Source organism: Mustela erminea, chromosome 17, assembly GCF_009829155.1.
Source record: "Mustela erminea isolate mMusErm1 chromosome 17, mMusErm1.Pri, whole genome shotgun sequence".
Taxonomy (NCBI): domain Eukaryota; kingdom Metazoa; phylum Chordata; class Mammalia; order Carnivora; family Mustelidae; genus Mustela; species Mustela erminea.
In genome coordinates this window covers 68,955,579-68,978,649 of record NC_045630.1, presented here as the reverse complement: position 1 = coordinate 68,978,649, position 23,071 = coordinate 68,955,579, and the positions used below count along the sequence as shown (strand labels likewise).

The 23,071-nt window shown below is 63.7% G+C and overlaps 1 protein-coding gene across 1 annotated transcript; it reads left to right on the top strand.

Annotated features, from left to right (window-relative positions):
• Window positions 1-962: 962 nt before the first annotated feature.
• LMNA (lamin A/C) lies at window positions 963-17,101 on the top strand. Its single transcript, XM_032317167.1, has 12 exons — window positions 963-1,533; window positions 11,510-11,666; window positions 12,715-12,840; window positions 13,078-13,248; window positions 13,364-13,489; window positions 14,111-14,331; window positions 14,422-14,647; window positions 14,915-15,022; window positions 15,123-15,242; window positions 15,625-15,714; window positions 16,413-16,682; window positions 16,964-17,101. Exons 1-12 carry the CDS (start codon window positions 1,178-1,180, stop codon window positions 16,988-16,990), a joined length of 1,998 nt encoding a protein of 665 aa, XP_032173058.1. The 5' UTR covers window positions 963-1,177; the 3' UTR covers window positions 16,991-17,101.
• The last annotated feature ends 5,970 nt before the right edge of the window (window positions 17,102-23,071 follow it).

Below are 23,071 nucleotides of genomic sequence, written 5' to 3'. Positions count from 1 at the left end.
CCAGGCCCCTCTGGGAACCACAGGAATCTGGGACCGGGTGTCCCGGCAACGTGATGAGTGCACGCACAGCTCTGGTATCTGTTTTAAATTATCCGTTAAAATAAGTTCAGTCTTGCAGTTGGCAGGGCCGGATAGAAGGAGCAGAAAGGATGAAGGGGGGGAGGGACCTCCGCAGCCTCTTTTCCCAGTCACTTGGGTCTGAAGAAGGGGTAGGGATGGGTGCAAATGCCTGGGTCCTACTCCTGGCTTTCTGCGGGGGCCTGCAGCTTGGTGCTGGGGTCAAGGACCCAATGCTTGGCTTTGAAGGGTGAAGATGGGGCAGAAGATAGGAAAAGAGGGACCCCAAACTTCTGGCCTCTGCCCCCCAAATTGAGGGTTAAAGGAACTCAGGATCCAGAACTTCCCCGCAGCCCAGCTCCCCAGGGAGCTCGGCATTCCCTCCCCACCCCACCCTGGCACTCTGCGATGCTGCTTTGAATGGGCTGCCCACATGGGGAGGGGGGTAGGGGTGACTCACTATTACTACGGGGAGGAAGGGGGGAGCCGGCGGTGGAAGAAGAGTGAGTCACCCCTATGGGCACCAGGCTCAGCCCTCCCCCCACCTTTCCTGGATCGGCCTGCCTGACGCCCTCCCGCGCCTTCCACCCGCTTTCTCTTTTCCTCCTGCCCTTTGCCCACCCACTCCCAGCCTTTGGCTGGGCCTTCTCCCCGGGAAGGCCCGAGCCGGTGGGGGCAAGCTTGCGGCTGGGAGGGAGTCCTGGGAGGGGGCGGACCCAAGACGCGGGAAGCGCGGGGCCGAGCGGGAGCGCGGGCCGGGGTGGAGCCCACTCCGCCGCGCCCCGCGGTCCTCGCCCCTCCGCGCCGCCCCCTCGCCTCCCGCTGCGGCTGTGCGGCGGTCCCTTTAAGAGCGGCGGCCCCTCCTCCCACTCCCTAGACCTATTAGAGCCCGTGCCCGGCGTCGGTGACTCAGAGTGTCCGCGGGAGCGCCGCAGTCACAGCCGCGCGCCCAGGTCCCGAGGTCCGACAGCGCCCGGCCCAGAGCCCACGCCCGCCAGGAGCCCGCCGAGAGCCCGCCGGCCCGCGCGCTCCGACCCCGAGCGGTCTCTGCCCTTCGGCCCGAGCCCCGCGCCCTTCCCGGGACCTCTGCCCTGTGGGCAGCGCTGCCACCCTGCCGGCCATGGAGACCCCGTCCCAGCGGCGCGCCACCCGCAGCGGGGCGCAGGCCAGCTCCACCCCGCTGTCGCCCACCCGCATCACCCGGCTGCAGGAGAAGGAGGACCTGCAGGAGCTCAACGACCGCCTGGCGGTCTACATCGACCGGGTGCGCTCGCTGGAGACGGAGAACGCCGGCCTGCGCCTTCGCATCACCGAGTCCGAGGAGGTGGTCAGCCGCGAGGTGTCCGGTATCAAGGCCGCCTACGAGGCCGAGCTCGGGGATGCCCGCAAGACCCTCGACTCGGTGGCCAAGGAGCGCGCGCGCCTGCAGCTGGAGCTGAGCAAAGTGCGCGAGGAGTTCAAGGAGCTCAAAGCGCGGTGAGTGAGCGCAGGTGGCGGCGCGCGTGCGGGAGCCCAGAGGGTGGGCGGGCCGTTGCCCGGTCGGACTCCCGCCGGCCGCCGGCCGATAAACTTGGCCTTATAGTCCCCTCCCTCCCCGGAACTGCCCCGGCGGGTGACTGGCAGTGCCAAGGGAAATTGTCAAGACGGGACAGAGAAGGGAGGGGTCTCTGGCAGAGGGCGGGGTGTCTAGGGAATGGTGGGGACAGCGGGCCAAGTGGGGGCTGACGGCAGGCCCACAGCTCTGTCCCTGTCCGGGCGGGGGTTGCAGGCCGACCGGAGCCAGGGGCGCTGCCCGTTCTAAGAAATCTGGGCTCTCAGGACACACTGGAGTGGGTGAAAGGGTCCTGTTAGAACTTTCTTGGCTGGCTTGGCACTGTGCCAGCTGTGCCCAGCCTGTGTCTGGACACCTGGTGCCCATTAAGACGGAGCACCCCTGCGGGCAGTCGCCAGTGGGGCTGGAGAGAGGTTAGCGGGGCAGGAATGTGGAGGTGACCCCCTTGGCACAACTCTTTCCGGGGTTCCAAGAGTTGGGAAGCTTTCCGCCCTCTCCACTCGCCTGTCTGGGACCTTCTCTGGGCTCTGACAGGCCCTTCAGCCGGCCCCAGGAGCACCGCTCCCCCGCAGCTCCCACAGCCCTTGGCCTGCTTGGCCCAGGAATGCAGGAGAGGGAGGGAGACAGAGGGCAGAGGCTCCCGGCTCGCTCCCGGCTCGCTCCCGGCTCGCTCCCGCTCAGGAAGTTGTGTTGTCTGTGCCCAGGTCTGGTGCACCAGCCTTGGCCTTCTGCCTGGTGCCTGACGCTGGGCGGCCCTGCTCCTCCCTGCCTCTCCTTGCTTGGGGCGAGCCACTCTCATTTCCCGGCCCCACTGAGCAGTCTTCGCTGGGCCCGGTCCACTCAGCCACTGACTCTGTTTTGATCTTTGCCTTACCAAGCTGCTGGAATACAGGGACATTTTTGAAATCCAGCCGTTGGCCACTTCAAGCCCCTCCTACCTCACCCATCCCTGCCCCACCCTACCCCACCCTGCTTGACTCCACCCTCTTTTCTCAAAAGGCCTTTGGAGCCTGGAAGTTTAGGCCCCTTTCCCTGGGCCCGAAGGATTTACTTTCCTTCTCTCCGTTACCCTTTTCTCCAAGCCAAGGAGCACTGAAGGTGCCTGAGATCCTTGGGGTGGCCGGTGGGGGCCACGGCCTGACGTCCCTTCTTTCCCTGCCTTTCGGTCGTCTTCAGACTGGCTCTCCTCCGAGCCTCTCTGGGTCCGGAGATCCAGATCTCGCCCTGCTCTTGGCCCTTCCTCTACCAGGCCCCAGGCCCCATGGGCGTGGCGGGTCTGTCCCCTCCGAAGACTGGGTGGGAACTGTGGCTGCAGACAGGGTCACTCGCCGGGGGGCATTGTTGCCAGAAGCCACTCCTGTCTTTTTGCAGTAGTGACAGGAACTACTGAGCGAGCAGGACAGACGGGAGGCAAGCTGGGGGGGTTGCCAGAGCACCAGCGTGTTAGATTAGTCTGCCGCTGCCTGTTCCTGCGAAGGGCATTCTCAGCGGGTGTTTTGTGGGGCGACACTGATCGGGAGACAGGATGAGTAGTCAGCCGTCCCCCGCTAACCCAGCCACGCCAGGCTGTCTCCCCAGCCTCGCGGTGCAGCTGTCCAGGCCTGGGACGCCAGGCGGGTGTGCACGCACGTGGGGCAGGGGCGGGGGCGGTGTGTGCCCGGGTTATATTTAGCCATTTGCCTGCCTTCTCCCTCTCTGATCCTGGCTGGGGAGGCTGGGCTTCCGGAAGCGAGGGGTGGGTTGACACACCTGGATCTCGGGCTGCTGGGAGGCAGGTGGAGACGAAGCCTCGACTCGGGGTGTCTGTCGCCGGTGGAGAAGACTGGATTCCTTGCTTGTCTTTGTGTCCGCCGTGTCCAGGGCGAGAAGAGTAGAACTGGGGAGAGAAAGCAAGGCATTGCCGTGACTCCTCCCACGAAAGCCTAGGGAGAAGGTGTTGTCTGGTTTAATGTTTAATGAGAGCGCAGAGGTCAGGGCCAGCGTCTGGTTGGGGCGCGGAGCTGTCTGTAAGATCCCGTGGCAATCCCTGGCCCAGTCTGGTACCTTGACCACACCCAGGGCTTTGGGGCGCCCTCTGGTTGGGCTGGGTAAAAGGCTCCAAGCAGAAGCAAGCACACACACCCCCACATTCTGTCTATGCTGGAGTCTAACGTGTTTGGACAACTAAGCATGGGGGTATGGGTAGCTGAAAACACCAGGGGAGCCCTCCTGGGGGCCAGGCTGAGAGCTGGGCCCCAACCCAGCAGGACAGCTGGGCGGCTGACTCAGATGCTGTCCCCCCTCCCTTCCACCCCGGTGGCTTTAGAAGAGACAGCGGGACACAGGGTGGAGACAGCACATGTCTTAAAGGGAGGGGGGCGCGAATGCCGCACTCTCCCCGTGCTCCCCAAGGCATCCTGGGAGCTTTCCGTGGGACCCCTGCTGGAGGTCTGGGGCCAGGGCCCCAGCGGGGGCCGCGGTGCCACAGGTGGGTGCAGAGCGGAGTCCAGGTCCGGGGCTGCAGGCCGCAGCACGGGGCTGAGGTCTGCGCCTTCCCGCGTGGAAGTGGGGGAAGGCCGAGTCAGAAGTGGGGAGACCCTGGGCCCGCAAAGCAGAAGCTCCTCTTCCCCCAGGACAAGGCCGGGTGTTTGACAACTTCCTGTATTGTCTGCTCCAGTGCGGTCCCCAGGAGGCCGGGCAGGGAAGCGGAGACCCAGGCTGGTCCCAGGGCTCCGTGGGGCAGAGGCTTGTCTGGTCACAGAGCAAAGGGGTGTCGGGTCAGGACTTGAGCATAGGCCTCCAGAGTTCCAGTTCAGGGCCTGTGCCACGGGAGCCGACTTCTGCGGCTTAGAGGACAGGGCAGGGTCCGGAGGGCGGGTGTGGTGGGGCGGCGGAGGCTCACTCCCCCCGTCCGCAGGTGGCACTCTGAGACCAGCAGGGCCAGCGACCCCGCCATGCTGTCCTGTCCTGCCAGGGTCTGCTGGTAGCCAGCCTTTGCTCTGCCCTGTACCTGGAGAGACCCAAGACCCTGCCAGGCCGGGGACCCTAAAACAGAGCTCCGGAGGGCTGGGGATTCCTGTCTTGGGACTTGGCCCAGGAGGCGTCTGCTTGGAGGAAGGGCGCCGCACCCTCTGGCGGAGATCGAAGGGACAGGGACGGAGGCCTTTGAGGAACCTGGGCCCCTGTTCTCACCTGAGGGAGCCCCGGTGTTCTCTCTTGCTGCCCCCCGCCCCCGTCCCTGAAGTCTACATTCTGCTTTGAGGCAGTGAAGGGGCAGCTAAGCTCACGGACTGAGCACTGCGTGAGGAACCCAAAAGGGACAAAAGAGACCGCAGCTCCCACCGGGCTTCCTGAGTGCCTTCCTGTGACCACAGGCCCGGCCGGTCCCTCCCCCAGTCTCCATTCTGAGACTTGCCCTTGTGTGGGCAGTGCCCCTCGTCCCCCCAGTACTCCCCACCCTCCCTCCCCAGGGATTCAGTAGTTCAATGTCAGGGCTGAAGCCAGGGGCAGCTGTGAGAACAACTGGTCGGCAGGGCCTTCACCTCCCAGCCGGGCCTCTGCACCTCCCCCAGCCCTCCCCTCTCGGCCCCTTACCCTGTCTGGCTCAGAGGCCTAGCACTAGGGCGGTGCCCCCCCCAGTCCCGCCTCCTGGAGCCCCAGGGTCCTGGAAGAGACTCGGGCCAAGCTCTGATGTTCTCGTCCGGAGAGCGGTTGGAGAGGCTCCTGTCCCTTAACGAGGCGGCCACCAGCAAAATGACAGCCAGCACGAGGCCGCAGGAACAGCCCTGGGCCTCCATGCCCTTTACCCTAGGCTTGGTCCCGCTGCCACACTGCTGTGTGACCCTGAGCCAGTCACCTTCCCTCTCTGGATTTCCCCAGCTGTGGAATAAAGCGGTGAGAGCAGGAGGTGTCCAGAGATCCTCAGGTTCCAAAGTAGCACAGGGACCCACGACGTGAGAACACAGCCCTCCAAAACACCAAGCCATAAATGTTATAAGCTATAAATGTTAAAATTAAACATACTTAATGTGAACATAATTAACAGCCAATGGTGTTCTCAATAGAAATGCTTCCCACAAGCTGCGGAAGGCAGAGCGCAGACACGCTTCTCTGTTGTCAGAGGTTGTGCGAGCAGTTCACAGTGGTGACATTACACTCTCGGTTTAGGCTTTGTTTTTATTGCTGGTAAGAAGGGACACTTCGTGGTCACGCGTCTGCGTCCAGGACGGTGGGAAGGGCCATGTTATACAGGACGGGCTGAGGGCCACGGCCCGTGCTGGGCTGGCAGGGACTCCCCGGGAGGGGCCGCGCTGTTACCCGCGGACGTGCGGCTGACCTTGGGCTGCCCACCCATTCCCTTCCCGCACGCACTCCGGCTCCCCTAACCTGAGGTCGGGCTGTGAGGAGGACTTGGAGGGGGACAGTTTGGGAAGGGGGGCAGGGCGGGGTGCTCCCTGTCCGCGTGTGGGAGGGGAAGCCGGGATTAACTCTGGCTGGATCCCAGGCCCAACGCAGGAGCTGAGTCACGGCAGAGGGCAGCGTGAGGGTGGACAGGAGACCCTGAACTTGCTCGGCCAGAGAAGGAAGGGCTGGGGGTGGCCTTTTTTTGAGGGGTGCCGTGGATGTTCTTGCCCAGGGGCAGCAAGAGGCAGGAGGGCGGGACTAGCACGGGGGACAGAGGGAGGGGACGGAACACAGGTGTCCCTTTAGGGCTGGGTCAGAGGAGCTAGGGACCCTTCTAACAAGGGGCCTGGTTTCTGGGGGGTGGCAGGGACGGGGATTTCCAGGGCCCCCCTTCTCCTGGGGTTCCAAGCTGGCACCAGGAGCTGGAATGCGGTGGGACCAGAACTCCCAGGTCCTCCCACTTCCTTTCCTGATCTTGGGGTGTGGCTCCCACCCCCTCTTGCTGTCATGGGGTTAATAAGCAGAAGCCACCAGGGGGAGGGTTCATGCATCCTAAAGAAGGGACTTCTGAGTCAGCTTCTTGTGGGGGAGCCCCTGCATGCCCCTCCCCCCTGGACATTCCCCACGCCCCTGCTTTTGGTCTAGCCCCAGGCCTCAGCCGTGCATTGCCGTGACCAGGCAGGAGGGACTTCTAGAGAGATAGGCCAAGGAGAAGGAAAGGGGAGTTGGCAGGGACCTTGAGAGAGCCGTTGGTCAGGAAGCCAGCTGCCTATCGTGCAGGACCCCGGGGCCCAGCCTCTGGCTGCGGGCGCCTCCTGCCTCCTGTCTCGGTACAATGCCACGTTGATACACCCAGCAGCTGTGACTCAGGCCTGGCCCCCCGCCAGGCCCAGCGCCTCTGCTGGAGTTGCGTCTGAACATGTCCACAGGCCTCCCAGCCCTCCTGTCAGCGCCAGTCCCTCCCCCCTGCCCCCCGCGCGGAGTCACCACCTGGCTTTGTCTAGGGTGGGGGACAGTTGGAGCCCCGCGGCTCTGGACAGGGATCTGAGGCCTCGAACCAGGCAGAAGCGGTGGTGCCACACCCAGGAGAGGCCCGGGGGAGGCAAAGCTGTGCCCGCACCCATGTGGGGAGGTCCGGGTGGGTCCACCCCAGGGGCCCACCTGTGCTCTCTGGCTACGAGGTGCTCAGAAGGCTCCGGGGCCTGGCAGGGCCGGGAACACCCCTCCCCCACAGTTTTGCTCCTGAAGGTCTCTCTGCCCGCGAGGACTGGTACCTGGAGGCCCACATGTCCTGTCTCCCCACAACCTGCCCTTACTAGAAAGCAGCGGCTGACCCACAGCCCAGCCGCGCAGCCCGGTGGTGGGGACCGTCCAAGCCCGTGGCTTCGCACACCGTTTGGGCGCCATGACTCTCCTGGGGAGGCCGGGGGAGCACGCGTCCCAGGCTTGCTTCCCGGGGCCTGAGTGCCACCCTCCGTGCCCCCCCCAGGCCCCCTTGGGGTGCCCCACTGGCATTTTGGGGGCTCTGTCCCCATCTGCTGTGAGTGTCCTCAGGTGACCCCATGGGCAAGCCTTCTCGGGCCAGGGCTTGGTTTCCCCAGCTGCGACCACACAGGGGTTAGCCCAGGAGGAGGCCCGGCCTGCAGGCGTCCAGGCACAGACGGGAAAAGCCCCGGATGTAAGTGGACAGAGCGTCCGTCGGCCGGGGTCAAAGCAGCCGCAGAGCATGTGGCGGTGGCGCTGGGGGTAGACCAGAGCGCCAGGGCAGGGCAGAGGCCGTGCAGCCAGCAGGGTGGGCTTGGAGGGACAGAGGGAAGGAAGGACAGATGGCAAGGGGGAGCTGCCGGAACAAAGTGGGGGGGGGGTGGCGGGGGGAGACACCCTCGCTGGCAGGAAGCGGGCTTGGGCCCCGTCTGGAGTCCCTGGAGTGGAGGGAAGAGCTGCCTGCGGCCCACACCCCTGCCCTGCCCTGCCCTGCCCTGCCACAGGGGGCGCCCTTCACGGAGGGGCTCAGAGACCCTGCCCGCCCCTCCCCTCCCTCCTGTCCCGGGGTTGCCCAGCCATGGGGAACTCTGTGTGCCGGTGAGCTGAGGGGCCCAAGGGGACCGGGGAGGGAGCCCCTGCAGGGCTGGGCGGCTCCTCAGGGACCCCGTGGCCACGTTCCCCTCCCCCTCCTAAGTCTGAGGGTGGCCTGGGGTCTCTGTGCCCCTTGCGTCCTCCTCAGGCCCCAGGGGGCAGAAATGGGGGCCTCCCCCGCCCAGCCTAGCAGTTGTCCCTAGCAACGGGGCCCAAACAGGCCTGGGCGGCCTGGCTTCCATATCTGGCATCGGAGCCAGCTGAGGAGGGTGACTCAGTGGGCGGGCCGGCACCTGGCCTGGGGCCCACCCGGCCCCCGAGCTTCCCTACCCTGAGGCCTCGGCCCTGCGGACCCCGGGCCCCTGCAGACCCCTGGCCGCGGGCCCCAGCTCTCCGCACGCTGCCCGCCCCAGCCCACTGTCTGTGTCCGGTCGAGGCGGCAGCAGGACGCCCGGCCCTGCTGGCCTCACAAGCCCACTGGGACGCAGCCACTCCCGTGCTCGAAGGACCTGGATGCGAGGGCTGGGGCAGGACGTGGGCAAAGTCAGGGTCTCCCCTGTGGGTGCTAGAGGATTTCCCGACCCCTGCCCGGCATTGTCCCCCCAGGATGAGTCACCTGCAGCCCCGTTCCCACCCTTCCCGGCGCCTGGGCCGCCCCACCCACCGCTCGCCATCAGCCCCAGTGGCCCTGGCACCTGAGGGGCTGACCACCTGGCCAGGGTCTGCTCGGGGGTCCCTGCTGGGTCTAGGCAGGCAAGGGGCCTGGCTTTGCACTGTCCCAGCCGTTTCCTGGAGTGGGCACGTGGCTCCCCGGCCACACAGCGCCTGGGGGCTGAGTCATGAGCTGTGGGTGGCTGACAGTGTCCCACACATGGGGGCTCTCCACCCCGCATGAGGAAACCGCCAGCGCCCCCTCCCTCCCTCTTTGCCGGTGGTTCCCGGCTGCGGTCGCCAGGACAGGACAGGACGGGAAGGCTCATCGCCTCCTTGCTGCTTCGAGGCCGTCCTAGGGGCCGCTCTGCTGCAGCTCTGCCGCTGCCCCGTGGACGTGAGCCTCCGTGCTTCGGCGTCCTCAGTGACACGGGGAGGGTGCCGGCTCGTGGGCCGCTGTGCAGACCAAGGGAGCGAGCATGGACCCTTAGAGCAGTGGCCACTGTGTGACGGGTGCCCAGGCCTGCTGGCTGCCTCGCCTTCCTCTGATGAGCCTTGTTACCCACACCGCCGTCGCGGGGAGTCGTGGGTGCAGCCCCGCAGACCGTGCACTGGCAGAGGGCAGCAGCCGGCCCCTCTGCCCTCAGCCCGGGTCCTGCGCCACGGCGGGCAGGCGGGATCCCCGCAGAAGGCCTTGGCAGCCAAGGCAGGGGTCCCCCACAGCAGGATTGAGTGGGACCCCGGTCCTGGGCCACTGCCGCCTGCAGGCCCTTCACTTGGGTCCTCTGCGCCTAGTGTCCTCGTCTGAGAGCAAGGGCCTGCGCCGGCCCCCCGCGAGCCCCTCCCAGTCCTCTTGGCCCAGAGCGGCTGCAGCACCGCCAGCCACGGGTGTAGAGGCCTTTGCGGGCCTCTGGAGCGAGCCCAGGAGCTGCCGTCTGGGGCCGCACGGCTTCACTTTACCAGCGGTTTCTTCTTGGTTCCTCCCCCTGCCGCTGGCTCAGCTTCGGAGAAGTTCTGAAGTCATGGAAAGTTGGGGCTGTGTTCCCAGCCAGGGGCTGGGCCGGATGGCAGCCAAAACCTGAGCTGGGTTTTGACTTTATTTTTAGCTTTTCTGGCTGAGTCGGAGGAGGGGAGACATCCTCCAGGCCTGGACGGGCCTCTCTGCGCGGGAGACAGACACTGCCCCATCAGAGGGCTTGTTCTGGGGTGCGGCCGGCCTCCGGGCCCAGCGCGCCTGCAGGGGCGCCCTCTCTAGGTCTTTGCGTCCCCTGACCCCAGCTGGGTGTCACCGTGTCCCCCTCCTGGTAGGGCCCTGCTAGAGACCAGTGACCCCGTTTGGAAAGTCCTGGGCGGTGGCAGGAGTTCGCCCCCGTCTGGGCTGCGCCCTGCACAGTTTCGTCAAGGCTCTCTCGGCCTCGCAGGGAAAGGCTGGGTCTCTTGGAGCGAACGGCTTTTGCCGAGGAGAAAAATGTTGAAGGGCCACTCTTCTTGCTTCCAGGACAGAAGTCCCCCACCCCCGCCCAGGTTTGGTTTTACTTTCCCTTTAGTCTCTGGCTCGGGCTCAGGACAGAGGAGTTCCATGAGGGCAGCTGGGCCCAGGCCCTGGGCTCCTTCCCTCCAGCCCCGGGGCTGCTGCTCTCTCTCACCACATATTGCAAAGTTCTTGGGTTTCCCAGAGGTTCGGACCCCTCTGTGTCTCTGATTCACTATCTAGCAAACGTAACTGGGGGCCCAGAAAGAGAGGGAGGTGAGAGCGAGAGCCGCGTTTATCTGGTTACTTGGCTAAAGCTTCGCCCAGCTGGAGGGGTAGGGAGGTTCAAACCTGGAGACCCAGGGGCCACATCTGGAGCCAGATGCTGAGGGTTGCGGCCCAAGGGCCAGGCTTAGCATTCTCTCCTGCTCTGATAAGGCCTGGAGGGCAGGCGGCAGCTGGAACCCCTGTGCTTGGCCCGGATCGGGGGACCCAGACTGGGTATGAGAAGGGGAGGGGGCAGTACCACGCTTTGCTGTCCTCCTGCCTGACTCTTAAACAGACCATCCCTGATGTGTGAAAGGGGCTAGGAGAGGTGGCCCATCCCTTTGGGGCCCAAGGTGCAGTAGGGAAGCCTGGACCCCAGGGCTGGAAGCCTGGCTGTCTGGGCCCCCGTAGGGAGGGAGGCCTGGCCCGGTGGAGAGTGCGTGGAGTCAGGGAGAAGGTTAAGGCCTTGAGGCGCCTGGGGGGCTCAGTGGGTTAAAGCCTCTGCCTTCAGCTCAGGTCACGGTCGCAGGGTCCTGGGACCGAGCCCCACATCGGGCTCTCTGCTCAGCAGGGAGCCTGCTTCGCCCTCTCTCTCTGCCTGCCTCTCTGCCTGCTTGTGATCTCTGTCTGTCAAATAAATAAATAAAATCTTAAAAAAAAAAAAAAAGGTTAAGGCCTTGTGTGGGAAGGGGCAGGAGACAAAGGTGGCCCTGTCTCTTTGGGAAGGAACGGGAGGAGAGAGAGGGAAAGGCATTCATCTCCTGGGATTGCTTTTGCCCTTGGCCCCAGGCACGTTCCTGAGCACTGAGTCATGGGAAGGGTGGAGAAGCAGGAAGGGGGTTTGGGGGACCTTGGGGAAAGTGGGAGTCCAGCCCCAGGGGCAGGCCTATGCCAACAGACCAAGAGCAAGGATGCCCTCTCCTGGCACTTCCTGGGACAGGCGGGCCGGCCGGGCAGGCCTCTGGGAGGTGACTTGCGGCTCCCCGCTGGAGCCAGGTTCTCCTCGGGGCACGGACTTCTCCTCCTAAGCCCACTCTTCCTTGCTTCCTTAGCAACACCAAGAAGGAGGGCGACCTGATGGCCGCCCAGGCCCGGCTCAAGGACCTGGAGGCTCTGCTTAACTCCAAGGAGGCCGCCCTGAGCACCGCGCTCAGCGAGAAGCGCACGCTGGAGGGAGAGCTCCATGACCTGCGGGGCCAGGTGGCCAAGGTGAGGCCAGCCTCCGGGGCCGCTGTGACCCTGCCTCCCCCATGGCCCAGAGCAGGCCACTCTACTCCCCTGCCGGCCCCCGCCCCCCTCCCCGCCATATCGCAGCCGCCTCTGCCTGCGGGTGTCCTGCAGCGGCGATGCCAGACCGCCCGTCGCCGGGAGCCCAGCCGGCTCAGGGGCTAGAGCGTGCGAGTCCGGATCTCGGGGCCGCAGGGTGGAGCCCCACATCGTCCGTAGAGCTTATGTTCATAAATGAAAGAGCCCCCAGCCACATCCACGTAACTTTGTAAGGAGTCGTGCCTGGCCCCCACCCCTCCTGGTTTGGCTGTGCCGTCAGAGAGCCGTGCTCCCTCTGGACATCAGAGCCTGGGCTGGTAGTGAGGGTTCATCACCGACGGGATGCAGGCACGGGTATGGTTGTACTGACTTTCAAAACCCCCCACCATCCGTGCTGCCTCCCATCTCCCAACCCAGGCTAGGGACGGAATCCAGGAAGCTGGCTGGCTCAGCCTCCTCCCATCAGGGCAAGGGCACAACCAGCATCAGTTGCCCAGCTCCCGTCGTGGGCCCTGTCCCCTCCCGGGCCCTGCCACTGCAGTGTGCCGGACAGACGCGCGAGTCCGGCAGGCCGACTGCCAAGCCCGGGCTGGGCCATTGCCCTCCGGGCCTCCCACCTCCAGCCGCTCCCTGCACCACTCAGGGGCCTTCCCACCCCCGGGCCTTTGCACAGGCTCTCTTCCACACCCTGGCCATGGCAGTGCCCCCCACCCCCCCGGCACGCTTTGGTTTCTTGCCCCGTGCTCCTCTGTACTTTGGACACCCCCCCCTTCAGAGCACGTCCTGAGCTGTGCCCGGGACGGATGCGAGTACCTGTCCGGAGCGGGTTCTGTGGGTGACGGGACACTGTGACCTCGGTGACCGCGGAGGCTATCCGTCCCCCGGACCTGTGTCTGCACACGTGAAGGGGTGTGCCGGACAGACCCTCGGCTTCCTTGCGGCTCTGATGTTCCACGGCCCGTCTCCCTGACCTCTGCCCCCTTTCTCCCAGCTCGAGGCGGCGCTGGGTGAGGCCAAGAAGCAGCTGCAGGACGAGATGCTGCGGCGTGTGGACGCTGAAAACCGGCTGCAGACCCTGAAGGAGGAGCTGGACTTCCAGAAGAACATCTACAGCGAGGTGGGTGGGCCCCGTGGGTACGGCCGCGGCGCTGGGGCTGCGCTGGGTGCCGGGCGCCGGCCTCGCCCGCCTGCCTGCCTTGTGCTCGTGGTGGTGGTGGGGGGGGGATGTCCAGCACCCAGACCCCAGGGGAAAGGAGGGTGACAGGGCCTCCGCTCAGGCATAGGATCGGGCATGGGGCTTGGCCACCCGGGCCTCAGCCTCCAAGGACCGGGTCCCATCTCGGGTCGCCCCCAGGAGCTGCGTGAGACCAAGCGCCGCCACGAGACGCGGCTGGTGGAGATCGACAATGGGAAGCAGCGGGAGTTCGAGAGCCGGCTGGCGGACGCGCTGCAGGAGCTGCGGGCCCAGCACGAGGACCAGGTGGAGCAGTACAAGAAGGAGCTGGAGAAGACCTACTCCGCCAAGGTGCTGCCCCCGGCCACCCCCACACCCCCTGCCCCAGCTCCCTCAGCCTTGGCCCGGCCTGGATGGCGCCACCGCCGCCGCCTGCAGCGCCCTGACCCTGTGCTCTCCCCTGAAGCTGGACAACGCCAGGCAGTCGGCGGAGAGGAACAGCAACCTGGTGGGCGCCGCGCACGAGGAGCTGCAGCAGTCGCGCATCCGCATCGACAGCCTGTCCGCCCAGCTGAGCCAGCTGCAGAAGCAGGTGCCCCCGCCGCCCTCCCGGGGACGGAGCGTTCTGGGAGGAGGGGGACGACACAGTGTGCCCTGGGGCCCCAGCCTGACTGGGGAGCCTGGGATTCAGAGTCCGTGACCTGGTCTGGCCTGTGTGACCTGTGCTCCACAGAGCGTTGGTTTTCCCTTTTTTTTTTTTTAAAGATTTTATTTATTTGAGAGAGAGAGAGCGTGAGAAGGGGGAGGGTCAGAGGGAGAAGCAGACTCCCCGCAGAGCAGGGAGCCCGATGCGGGACTCGATCCCGGGACTCCAGGATCATGACCCGAGCTGAAGGCAGCCGCTTAACCCACTGAGCCACCCAGGTGCCCCTTGGTTTTCCCTTTTGAAAATGGAGGCACCTCTTACCCTCCACGAGGCTCAGTGCTGCGGCCGGCTGTGCGTTTGTGGCCGGAGGAAGCAGGTTCCAGCCCCAGAACGAGAGATTTCAGTTCAATACAGGGAAGGTTTTGGGGAAGCCAGCCAGGCCACGTGAGAGCCCCCAGCAGGCCCTGGTGGGGGGCCGGAGAGCCAGGATAGGGTCCAGGGTGGGGGGCACCGCTTGTCCTCCTCCCACACCCTGGGAGCTCCCCTGACCCCGGCTTGCTCGCCCAGCTGGCGGCCAAGGAGGCGAAGCTGCGGGACCTGGAGGACGCGCTGGCCCGTGAGCGCGACACCAGCCGGCGGCTGCTGGCCGAGAAGGAGCGGGAGATGGCGGAGATGCGGACGAGGATGCAGCAGCAGCTGGACGAGTACCAGGAGCTGCTGGACATCAAGCTGGCCCTGGACATGGAGATCCACGCCTACCGCAAGCTCCTAGAGGGCGAGGAGGAGAGGTGGGTCGGGAGGAGCCCAGGGCGGGCCACGGGGGCGGCGGGGTGGCCCACCGCCCGCGCTGACAAGGCCTCTCTGTGTCCCCTTGCCAGGCTGCGTCTGTCCCCCAGCCCCACCTCACAGCGCAGCCGAGGCCGCGCCTCCTCCCACTCCTCCCAGACGCAGGGGACCGGCAGTGTCACCAAGAAGCGCAAGCTGGAGTCGTCCGAGAGCCGCAGCAGCAGCTTCTCCCAGCACGCGCGCACCAGCGGCCGCGTGGCCGTGGAGGAGGTGGACGAGGACGGCAAGTTCGTGCGGCTGCGCAACAAGTCCAGCGAGGTGGGCCTGCAGGCCGGGCTCGGGCTGGGCTCGGGGAGGGAGGAGCTGCCGCAGGAGGGGATGGCCCTGGGACCGCGGGCTGCCCCTCCCAGAGCCAGACCAGGGCCAGGTGTCCCTCCACTGGCTGCGGGACCCTGGGCGAGCGGCTCAACCCCAGCGTGCCCGGTACCTCGCTCTTCTCCCTGGTGGGGCCCAGCCCAGGCGCGGGAGCAAGATGGGCCGAGGAGCCTGAGCGCACCTCCCCCACCTTCCCCTCCTTCCCGGCAGGACCAGTCCATGGGCAATTGGCAGATCAAGCGCCAGAATGGAGACGACCCCTTGCTGACCTACCGCTTCCCGCCGAAGTTCACCCTGAAGGCTGGGCAGGTGGTGACGGTGAGTGGCAGGGTCCCCTGGGGCGACCTTGGGTGGGGAGGGGCTGGTCTGAGGCTGGGCACGCTGGACTGAGTCCCCTTCTCTAACCCTGCCTCCCCAGATCTGGGCTGCAGGCGCCGGGGCCACCCATAGCCCCCCTACCGACCTGGTATGGAAGGCGCAGAACACTTGGGGCTGCGGGAACAGCCTGCGCACGGCCCTCATCAACTCCACTGGGGAAGTGAGTATGTTGCGGGCCGCCCTCCGGCTGGACCAGCCTCCCCCAGAGCTGGAGCCAGCAGCACCCAGCCCCGGGGGGCCTAGCTCCCTCCCGGTCAGCCCCAGGCCCCAGATTCTGTCCAGCGGGCAGACCCGGGGTGCCTCCTCCAGCGGCCTAAGTCAGGGGAGATAGACAGCAGGGATGGATAAAGGCAGGAGCGCACTCCTCTGACACTCACACAGCCCCCCACCGAGCCTGCCAGGTCCCTCTGGAGAAGGAAAGTCCCTCCGCTCCAGCGCCACGGAGGGCAGACTGCAGGGGGGTCACTGGGAGTGAGAATGCCCGTGCCCCTCCCCGGCTCTGACCCCCTGACCCCTGGTGCCTGGTGCCCCGTCCCTGGCAGGAGGTGGCCATGCGCAAGCTGGTGCGCTCAGTGACTGTGGTCGAGGACGATGAGGACGAGGACGGAGAGGACCTCCTCCATCACCACCATGTGAGTGGCAGCCGCCGCTGAGCCCGAGCCCACGCCGGGGCCTCCCGCCAGGCCTCTCCTTGCCAAAAATCGTCTCATTAAAGAATGTTTTGGAACTTCACACGCTGCCCTGGCTCTTCTTCTCTCCTCCCTGTACCTTGAACAGGGAGCCCAGGTGTCTGGGTGCCCTCGGCTGGGAAGGAGCGGGAACATCCGCTGCCGTGGGGTGTTCCCGCGGGAGCAGCGGACAGGGTCTGGATGTGTCTCCCAGGAAGGGGCCAGGAGGACAGATGCGGGGCGCCTGGCCCTGCCTCTCTCCCCCCACGCCTGTGGCTCGCATTTCCTTTCTCTTCCCCTTCCTGTTGCATGCGCCCCCGTTTCTCCTTCCTTCAAGAACGTTCTCTTCCCAGTCCCCAGCCCCGTTGTCTTTGCATGGCTGCTGCCCCACGAGCTCGCTCGCTCTCCTCTTCCTCGTAAGCTTCGAGAGGCTGGCACAGGGTCCAGGCGCAGCTCCAGTTGCCGGTCCCCAAGTCTTCCTGACCCTCTGCTCCCGCACGGCTTCCCCTCCTCCCAGCAGGGGCCCTCCACTGGGGCCCCCAAGCCCAGAGCCCGCCTTTCTGCCTGGTGGCCGGGCGCACCGCAGCGCAGAGCCGGGGCTGGGCCCGAGCGCACAGTCCGGGGCTCGCCGCGTCCCGCCTGAGCCTTGTCTTCCTCCTCAGGGCTCGCACTGCAGCAGCTCGGGGGACCCGGCTGAGTACAACCTGCGCTCGCGCACCGTGCTGTGCGGGACGTGCGGGCAGCCCGCCGACAAGGCCTCTGCCGGCAGCGCGGGCGCCGCGGTGGGCGGATCCATCTCGTCCGGCTCCTCGGCCTCCAGTGTCACGGTCACCCGCAGCTACCGCAGTGTGGGGGGCAGTGGGGGTGGCAGCTTCGGGGACAATCTGGTCACCCGCTCCTACCTCCTGGGCAACTCCAGCCGCCGCACCCAGGTGAGTCCCTGCTTTGCCTGCACACCTGCCAGCAGGGGCCGAGGGTCCTTGAGGGTTAGGTCAAGGGGGCCCTGTGCGGGGGGGAGAGGCCTTCTCTTCCGCAGCCCGGGGGAGTGGGAGCCTCCTCCCCCAGCCCAAGGTCCCAGCCGGTGGGCTCCTGCACCCTGCCCCTCCCGTCTGAGCCCCAGACTGGAGGGCGGGGGCGGGACCGGGGGCGGGGAGCAGGGAGGGGGGGCACAGGCTGGTGCTCACACCCCTCCCCTCTCCCCTCTCTCTCTCAGGGCCCCCAGAACTGCAGCATCATGTAATCTGGGACCTGCCAGGCCGGGTGGTGGTGGAGGCCTCCTGCTTCCGCCCCACCTCTTGCCCACCCCCCGCCCTGCACCTCGTGGGACGGGGCTTGAAGCCAAAGAAAAGTACCCCTTTGGTTTTCTTCTTCTATTTTTTTTTTTCTAAGAGAAGTTATTTTCTACAGTGGTTTTATACTGAAGGAAAACACAAGCAAAAAAAAAAAAAAAATCATCTATGTCAATCTCCCCTTGCTTTTCCCTGCCTCCCGGAAACTCTTTATCTGCCTTAAAACCAAAGAGGGCTTCTTCCAGAAGCCAAGGGAAAGGGATGCTTGTACGGAGCCCACTTTCTGCTGCTCCGCTCTGCCTGCTGCGCGCACCCCGGGGACCCCGTGAACATGGTGCCTGAGAGCAGGTGTGGAGTCTTCTCTGCCGGCCTCTGAGGGAGGAGGGCTGAGCCAGGCCCCTGGCCACTCCACCCTTCCACTCTACCTGGCTGAGGCTCCGCAGTCTGCCCCGCCCCTGCCCCACCCCTGCCCCAGCCCCGGGGTGACTTGGCTGCCCAGTACCAGCCACACTTGCTTTTGCTGTATTTTATTGAGACAAGAGATGGGAATGAGGTGGGAGAAGGGGGAAGAAAGGTTCTTTGAGCCTGCCTCATCGGGAAGCTGGAAGCGTGGGCTCCGGAGGTCAAGGTCACGTGGGTGCAGGGGAGTAGGGAGAGGGAGGGTAGTAGAGAGGGTGGGAGCCAGCTGTGGCCCCATCCCAGAGGAGGAAGGTGAGAGGGGGTGGAGGGTGTGCGTCAGTGGTTTTGGCAAACACTAAAGAGCCCCTTGCCCCCCGTTTCCCATCTGCACCCCTTCTCTCCTCCGCCAGTCAATACACTAGTTGTTTCTATCCCCTGCTGTTGTGCTGTCTTTGTCGATGGGCGTCACCGAGTGTCCGGACACACACACACACACAACTCACATGGTCTCCCACATCCTCATGCTCACTGCTGCCCAGCCGCACCCCTGCTCTGGGGGAGACCAGCGGAGGCCCCGGAGCTCATCTGACACACACCTGGGTCGTCTGGTGGCTGGTGCGTGGGGCTTCCGGGTAAGCTGTGCCCTCCCCTTGCAGGGCTGTGCCCCTGTGGAAGTCCCCCAGAGAGGCAGAGCCCACTGGAGGGCCTGGCCTTCCTCCCCACTTTGTGCTCAGCTGGGGACAGTACAGTCGTCAGGGAGACTCCACTCCAGTGGAAGCCATACTCGGGGACAAAGGGGTGTCTCAGGCAGAGTGGGAGCCCCAGGAAGGAGTGGGGGGCCCACGGGGCATGAACTCTGGTGAGCATCCTCTCTCCGGCACATCAAAGATTCCAAAGCATCCCTGCCCTATTTCAGTGGCCCCTCCTGGTCTGAGCGGGACTGTGGCCTCTGCCGCTGGGAACAGGGTCTCTGAGCTGCCCACGGCCGCACCGCGGGCAGATGGCCAGGATCCCAGAGCGCGGGCGTCAGCCCCCACCTCCACCCCCGCTCCTGTGACTGCACGGTCCCCTCCGAGCAAGGAGGAGCCGCGCTCCAGTCTCTGCTCCCTGGGGTAGGGGAGTCCCGCGGCAGGGAGCAGTCTGGGGTGATGGCGACCCCGACCAGGAAAAGCAGCGTGGGTGAGGGGACAAGCCCTCGCAAGTCCTGCTGGGAACCCTGCTGCCCCGCGGGCTGCGGCCCGGGGCCCCTGGGAGAGGGATGCTCACGGCCAGGGCTGTGCGCTGGAGGAAGCGGCCCCTGCCTGAGGCGGGAACCCCCTTCCCGCCCTTGGCCCGAGGCGCCGGAGCCCGTCCTTGCACTTCCCGGGCCGGGCACCCGAGGGCGCCAGAGCGCCGCCCGGGCCGGGACCTCCGCCGCGCCCCGCTGCCCGCGCGCCCCCCTGGCCGGCCGGAGACTGTTCATTTTAAGAAAATGTTTTGTGTCCAGCTGTACCGCTCCGTTAACACTGAGAACGCGGGTAAATACAAAGAGGGAAAAGTCATCCCTTTTCCACCCCCCAGGGCAGGCACCGGTGGGTTTCCTTCTAGATGTCCCCGGACACGCGTGGCCGCGGTCAGGCTCTCCCGAGGGTCTCCATCCCGATTCTCAGTGAACACGCGCGAGCGCCTTCCCGTGCCGCTTCTCAGTTGTCAGCACGACCCGTGACAACACGGATCCCTCCGCGGGGCGCCCAGGCGGCGCCGCCGACCCGCGCCCCGTCCGCACGCCCGGCCCCGACCGCACTCCCGCCGCCGCACGTCCCCAGGGCTCGGGGGTTCCAGCACGTTTGGTTGTTCGCCCCTCGCGGGGCCGACCTCCTTGCTGACGTCGCTGGGCACTTCCACGGGATAAATGTCGGGTCGGGACTAGCAGAGGCCCGGGGGCGCGGGGCGCGGGGCGCGGTCAGGGCTGTTGGTATCCTGGCCGAGCATCCTCGAGAGAAGCCCGACCCTTCCCGTTCCCACCTGCCCCGAGCTCACTGTTCCCCAAGCTCCTCCCCACGCCGAAATTTCTACCAGTTTTAATCTTTACCAACTTGATAGGAAAACAATTACACTTCATTGTTCTTCGGAATTGCATCTCCTTGAAAAGAAGTTGAGTTGTTTTTTCATTCACATATAATGGCTTTTTGCAATTCTTCTGGAATGAGTCATGTTTCCATATTTTGCTGTTTTTATTGGGAAAATTATCATTTTCATATTGGTTCTTAAGATTAGGGGAGAAAGCGCTCTCTCTTTAGCTATGAAGCTATATGCTTTGCAAATATTTGATAAAGGATATTTATTATATAAAAGTACTTTAAAAATGGCTAAGTGTATATGTAACACCTCATTTCACCGATCGTCTCTGGATATTTAGGCTTGTTCTCATGTCTGTGGTTATAAATAATGCGGCAGAGAATGCCTTTTCTTTGAGTGTTTCAGGTAATTTCTTATGATGGAGTTTCGGTGAGTCCCCTGCTGATTAGTCTGACTTCTTCTTTTTTTTTTTTAAGATTTTATTTATTTGAGAGAGAGAGAGTAAGAGCATGAGAGGGGAGAAGGTCAGAGGGAGAAGCAGACTCCCTGTGGAGCTGGGAGTCTGATGTGGGACTTGATCTTGGAACTCTGGGATCATGATCTGAGCAGAAGGCAGTCGCTGAATCCACTGAGCCACCGAGGCACCCCTCATTTATTTTTTTAAAGACTTATTTATTATATTTTATTTATTTATCTGACAGAGATCACAAGCAGGCAGAGAGGCAGGCAGAGAGAGAGGAGGAAGCAGGCTCCCCACTAAGCAGAGAGCCCGATGTGGGGCTCAATATCAGAACCCTGAGATCATGACCTGAGCCAAAGGCAGAGGATTAACCCACTGAGCCACCCAGGTGCCCCAAAGATTTATTTATTTATTTGAAAAAGAGAAAGAGAGAGAGAGCGTGCGCGCAGGAGCGGGGTGGGGGGCAGAGGGACAAGGTGACTCCCCGCTGAGTGTGGCGATCCCAGGGGCTGGATCTCAAACCCTGAGATCAGGATCTGAGCAAAAGTCAGGTGCCTTAAAGATACAAACATAGTGATCCGAAGGGGCACGTGTACCCGAATGTTAACAGCAGCAATGTCCACAATAGCCAAACTATGGAAAGAACCTAGATGTCCATCAACAGATGAACGGATAAAGAAGATGTGGTGTATGTATACAATGGAATACTATGCAGCCACCAAAAGAAATGAAATCTTGCCATTTGCAGTGATGTGGATGGAACTAGAGGGTTTTATGCTGAGCGAAATAAGTCCATCAGAGAAATACAATTATCATATGATCTCCCTGATATGAGGAAATTGAGAGGCAGAGTGGGGGGTTTGAGGGGTCAGGAAGGAAAAAATGAAATAAGATGGGATCGGGAGGGAGACAAACCGTAAGACGCTCTTAATGCCGCAAAACAAACAGAATTGCTGGGGGAGGGGGAGTATGGAGAGGAGCATGGTTGGGTGATGGACATGGGGGAGGGTGTGTGCTATGGTGAGTGCTGTGAAGTGTGTAAACCTGGCGATTCACAGACCTGTACCCCTGGGGCTAATGATACATTATACGTTAATAAAATTTTTTAAAAAAGGAGGTCAGGTGCTTAACTGAGTGATTCACCCAGGTGCCCCACTAACCTGACTTTAAATTCATGAGCAGAGGGTGCTGGGTGGCTCAGTGGATTAAGCCTCTGCCTTCGGTTCAGGTCATGATCTCAGGGTCCTGGGATCGAGCCCCGCATCGGGCTCTCTGCTCTCCTGGGGGAACCTGTTTCCCCTTCTCTCTGCCCGCCTCTCTGCCTGCTTGTGATTTCTGTCTGTCAAATAAATAAACAAAATCTTTAAAAATAAATAAATAAATTCATGAGCACACACCCCTGGGACCACCGCCCCATCACCACCCCCCGCTGCTGGCCCTAGCCCCGACCACTCTTTTCCAGAGGACTATGTCACACCTTCTCCTGCCTCTTCAAATTCCTCTCTTCCTGCTCAGCTGCTGACCTGTGTCCTTCTCCATTCCGAAGAGACGGCTCTTGCTGAGGTCCGTGTGCCCTGCTCATGGCCGACCCAGCGGTCTGTACTCAGTCCTCGCTGCCCTTGGCCTTGCTTGTCACAGACGACGATGCTCTGCTCCCTGTCAGTCCCCACTGCTGGGTCTTCCTCTTCTCTCCCTCCTCGGACGTCCCCACTCCTCTCTGTCTACACCGCGGCCAGGACAGGCTTCCTCCAGGCTCATGGCCTTAAGCACCAGCCACACGTTGCCGACTCCCAGGTGTGCACCTTCAGCTCGTTCCTTTCCCTGAACCCCAGACCCGATGCTTCTGGAGTTTAGCATGTCTGCACCGATGCGCCCCGTTCTGCTCTGCCCATCGTCCTCCTCACGTTAGCGGGTGACCATCCTTCTGTCCGGCGGCTCGGGCGGAAGCCTTGAGTCCACCCTTAACTCCTCTTGTCCTCTCAAACCCCACATTCGGTCTCCCAGAAGATCGTGGCAGCTCTTCAGTACAGACGAGGAAGCGAGGAAGCCAGCCTGTCCCCCCCCAGCCACCTCCTGTGCGGATTACACGATTACACGATTACACGATGACACGTCAGTTTCCTAGTTGGCCTCCTGCCCTTGCTCCCGAGCTTGGTTCCCCGCACAGCAGCACAGTGAGCCTTTTTATTCTTTTTTGAAGATATTTATTTATTTATTTGACAGACAGTGAGAGCTGAGCAGAAAGCCCGATGCAGGGCTGGATCCCAGGACCCCGAGATCAGGGCCCGAGCCCAACGCAGACGCCTAGCGACTGAGCCACCCAGGTGCCCCCAGCACAGGGAGCCTTTAACAGCTTGGTCACAGTCTGCTCAAAACTCTCCAGAACCTCCCTAAAGCCGTCCGTGTAAGAGCGAAGTGGCCTGCACAAATGGCGCGCGCAGCGGCCTGACCACCCGGGCACGTGGTCCCTCACTCCCGGCCCCTCGCTCCCGGCCCCTCCACGCCAGCCGTGGCTGCCAAGTTCTTCCCCGACTTCAGGGGCCCCCCTCTCGCCTAGAACACTTTTCCCATCGAATATTCTGGGGCTCGTTCCTTCACTCTCTCCAGTCCCTGTTCAAACGTCACCGTCAAGGACAGCTTTCCCCGAAGAAGTTTCCTTCCTGAGCCCTAACACTTCCCAGCCTCCCCCCTTTATTTGTCCCCACGCCAGCGGCAGTCATACTGCATGCGCATGTTTGTTCATGTTCTGTCCTCCATCCCGGGACGCATGCGCCAAGGACAGGTGTTGGGGTCTGTCTCATTCAGGCGATGACTCCAGCGCCCAGCGCGGTGCCCGATCACACAGCGGGCACTCTGCCAGCGTCGGCAGGCGCGGGAGGGGAATCCCTCGGGGCGAGCACATTCGCAGAGACCTGCCGCTCCTGGCTGCGGGGCAGAGGTCACCTTCCCACTTGAAGCAAAGCACCCGGGAGCCAGTGCGGAGAGAGGCTGGGCCGAAGTCATCCAGCTGCTGGTGGGGTCCGGGGCTCCTGGCTCCCAGAAGATGCTGTGGCGACTCAGCACTGTGGGAGGACCCGGGACCTTCTGAAGGAAGGGGTTCGTTGGGGGCAGGCAG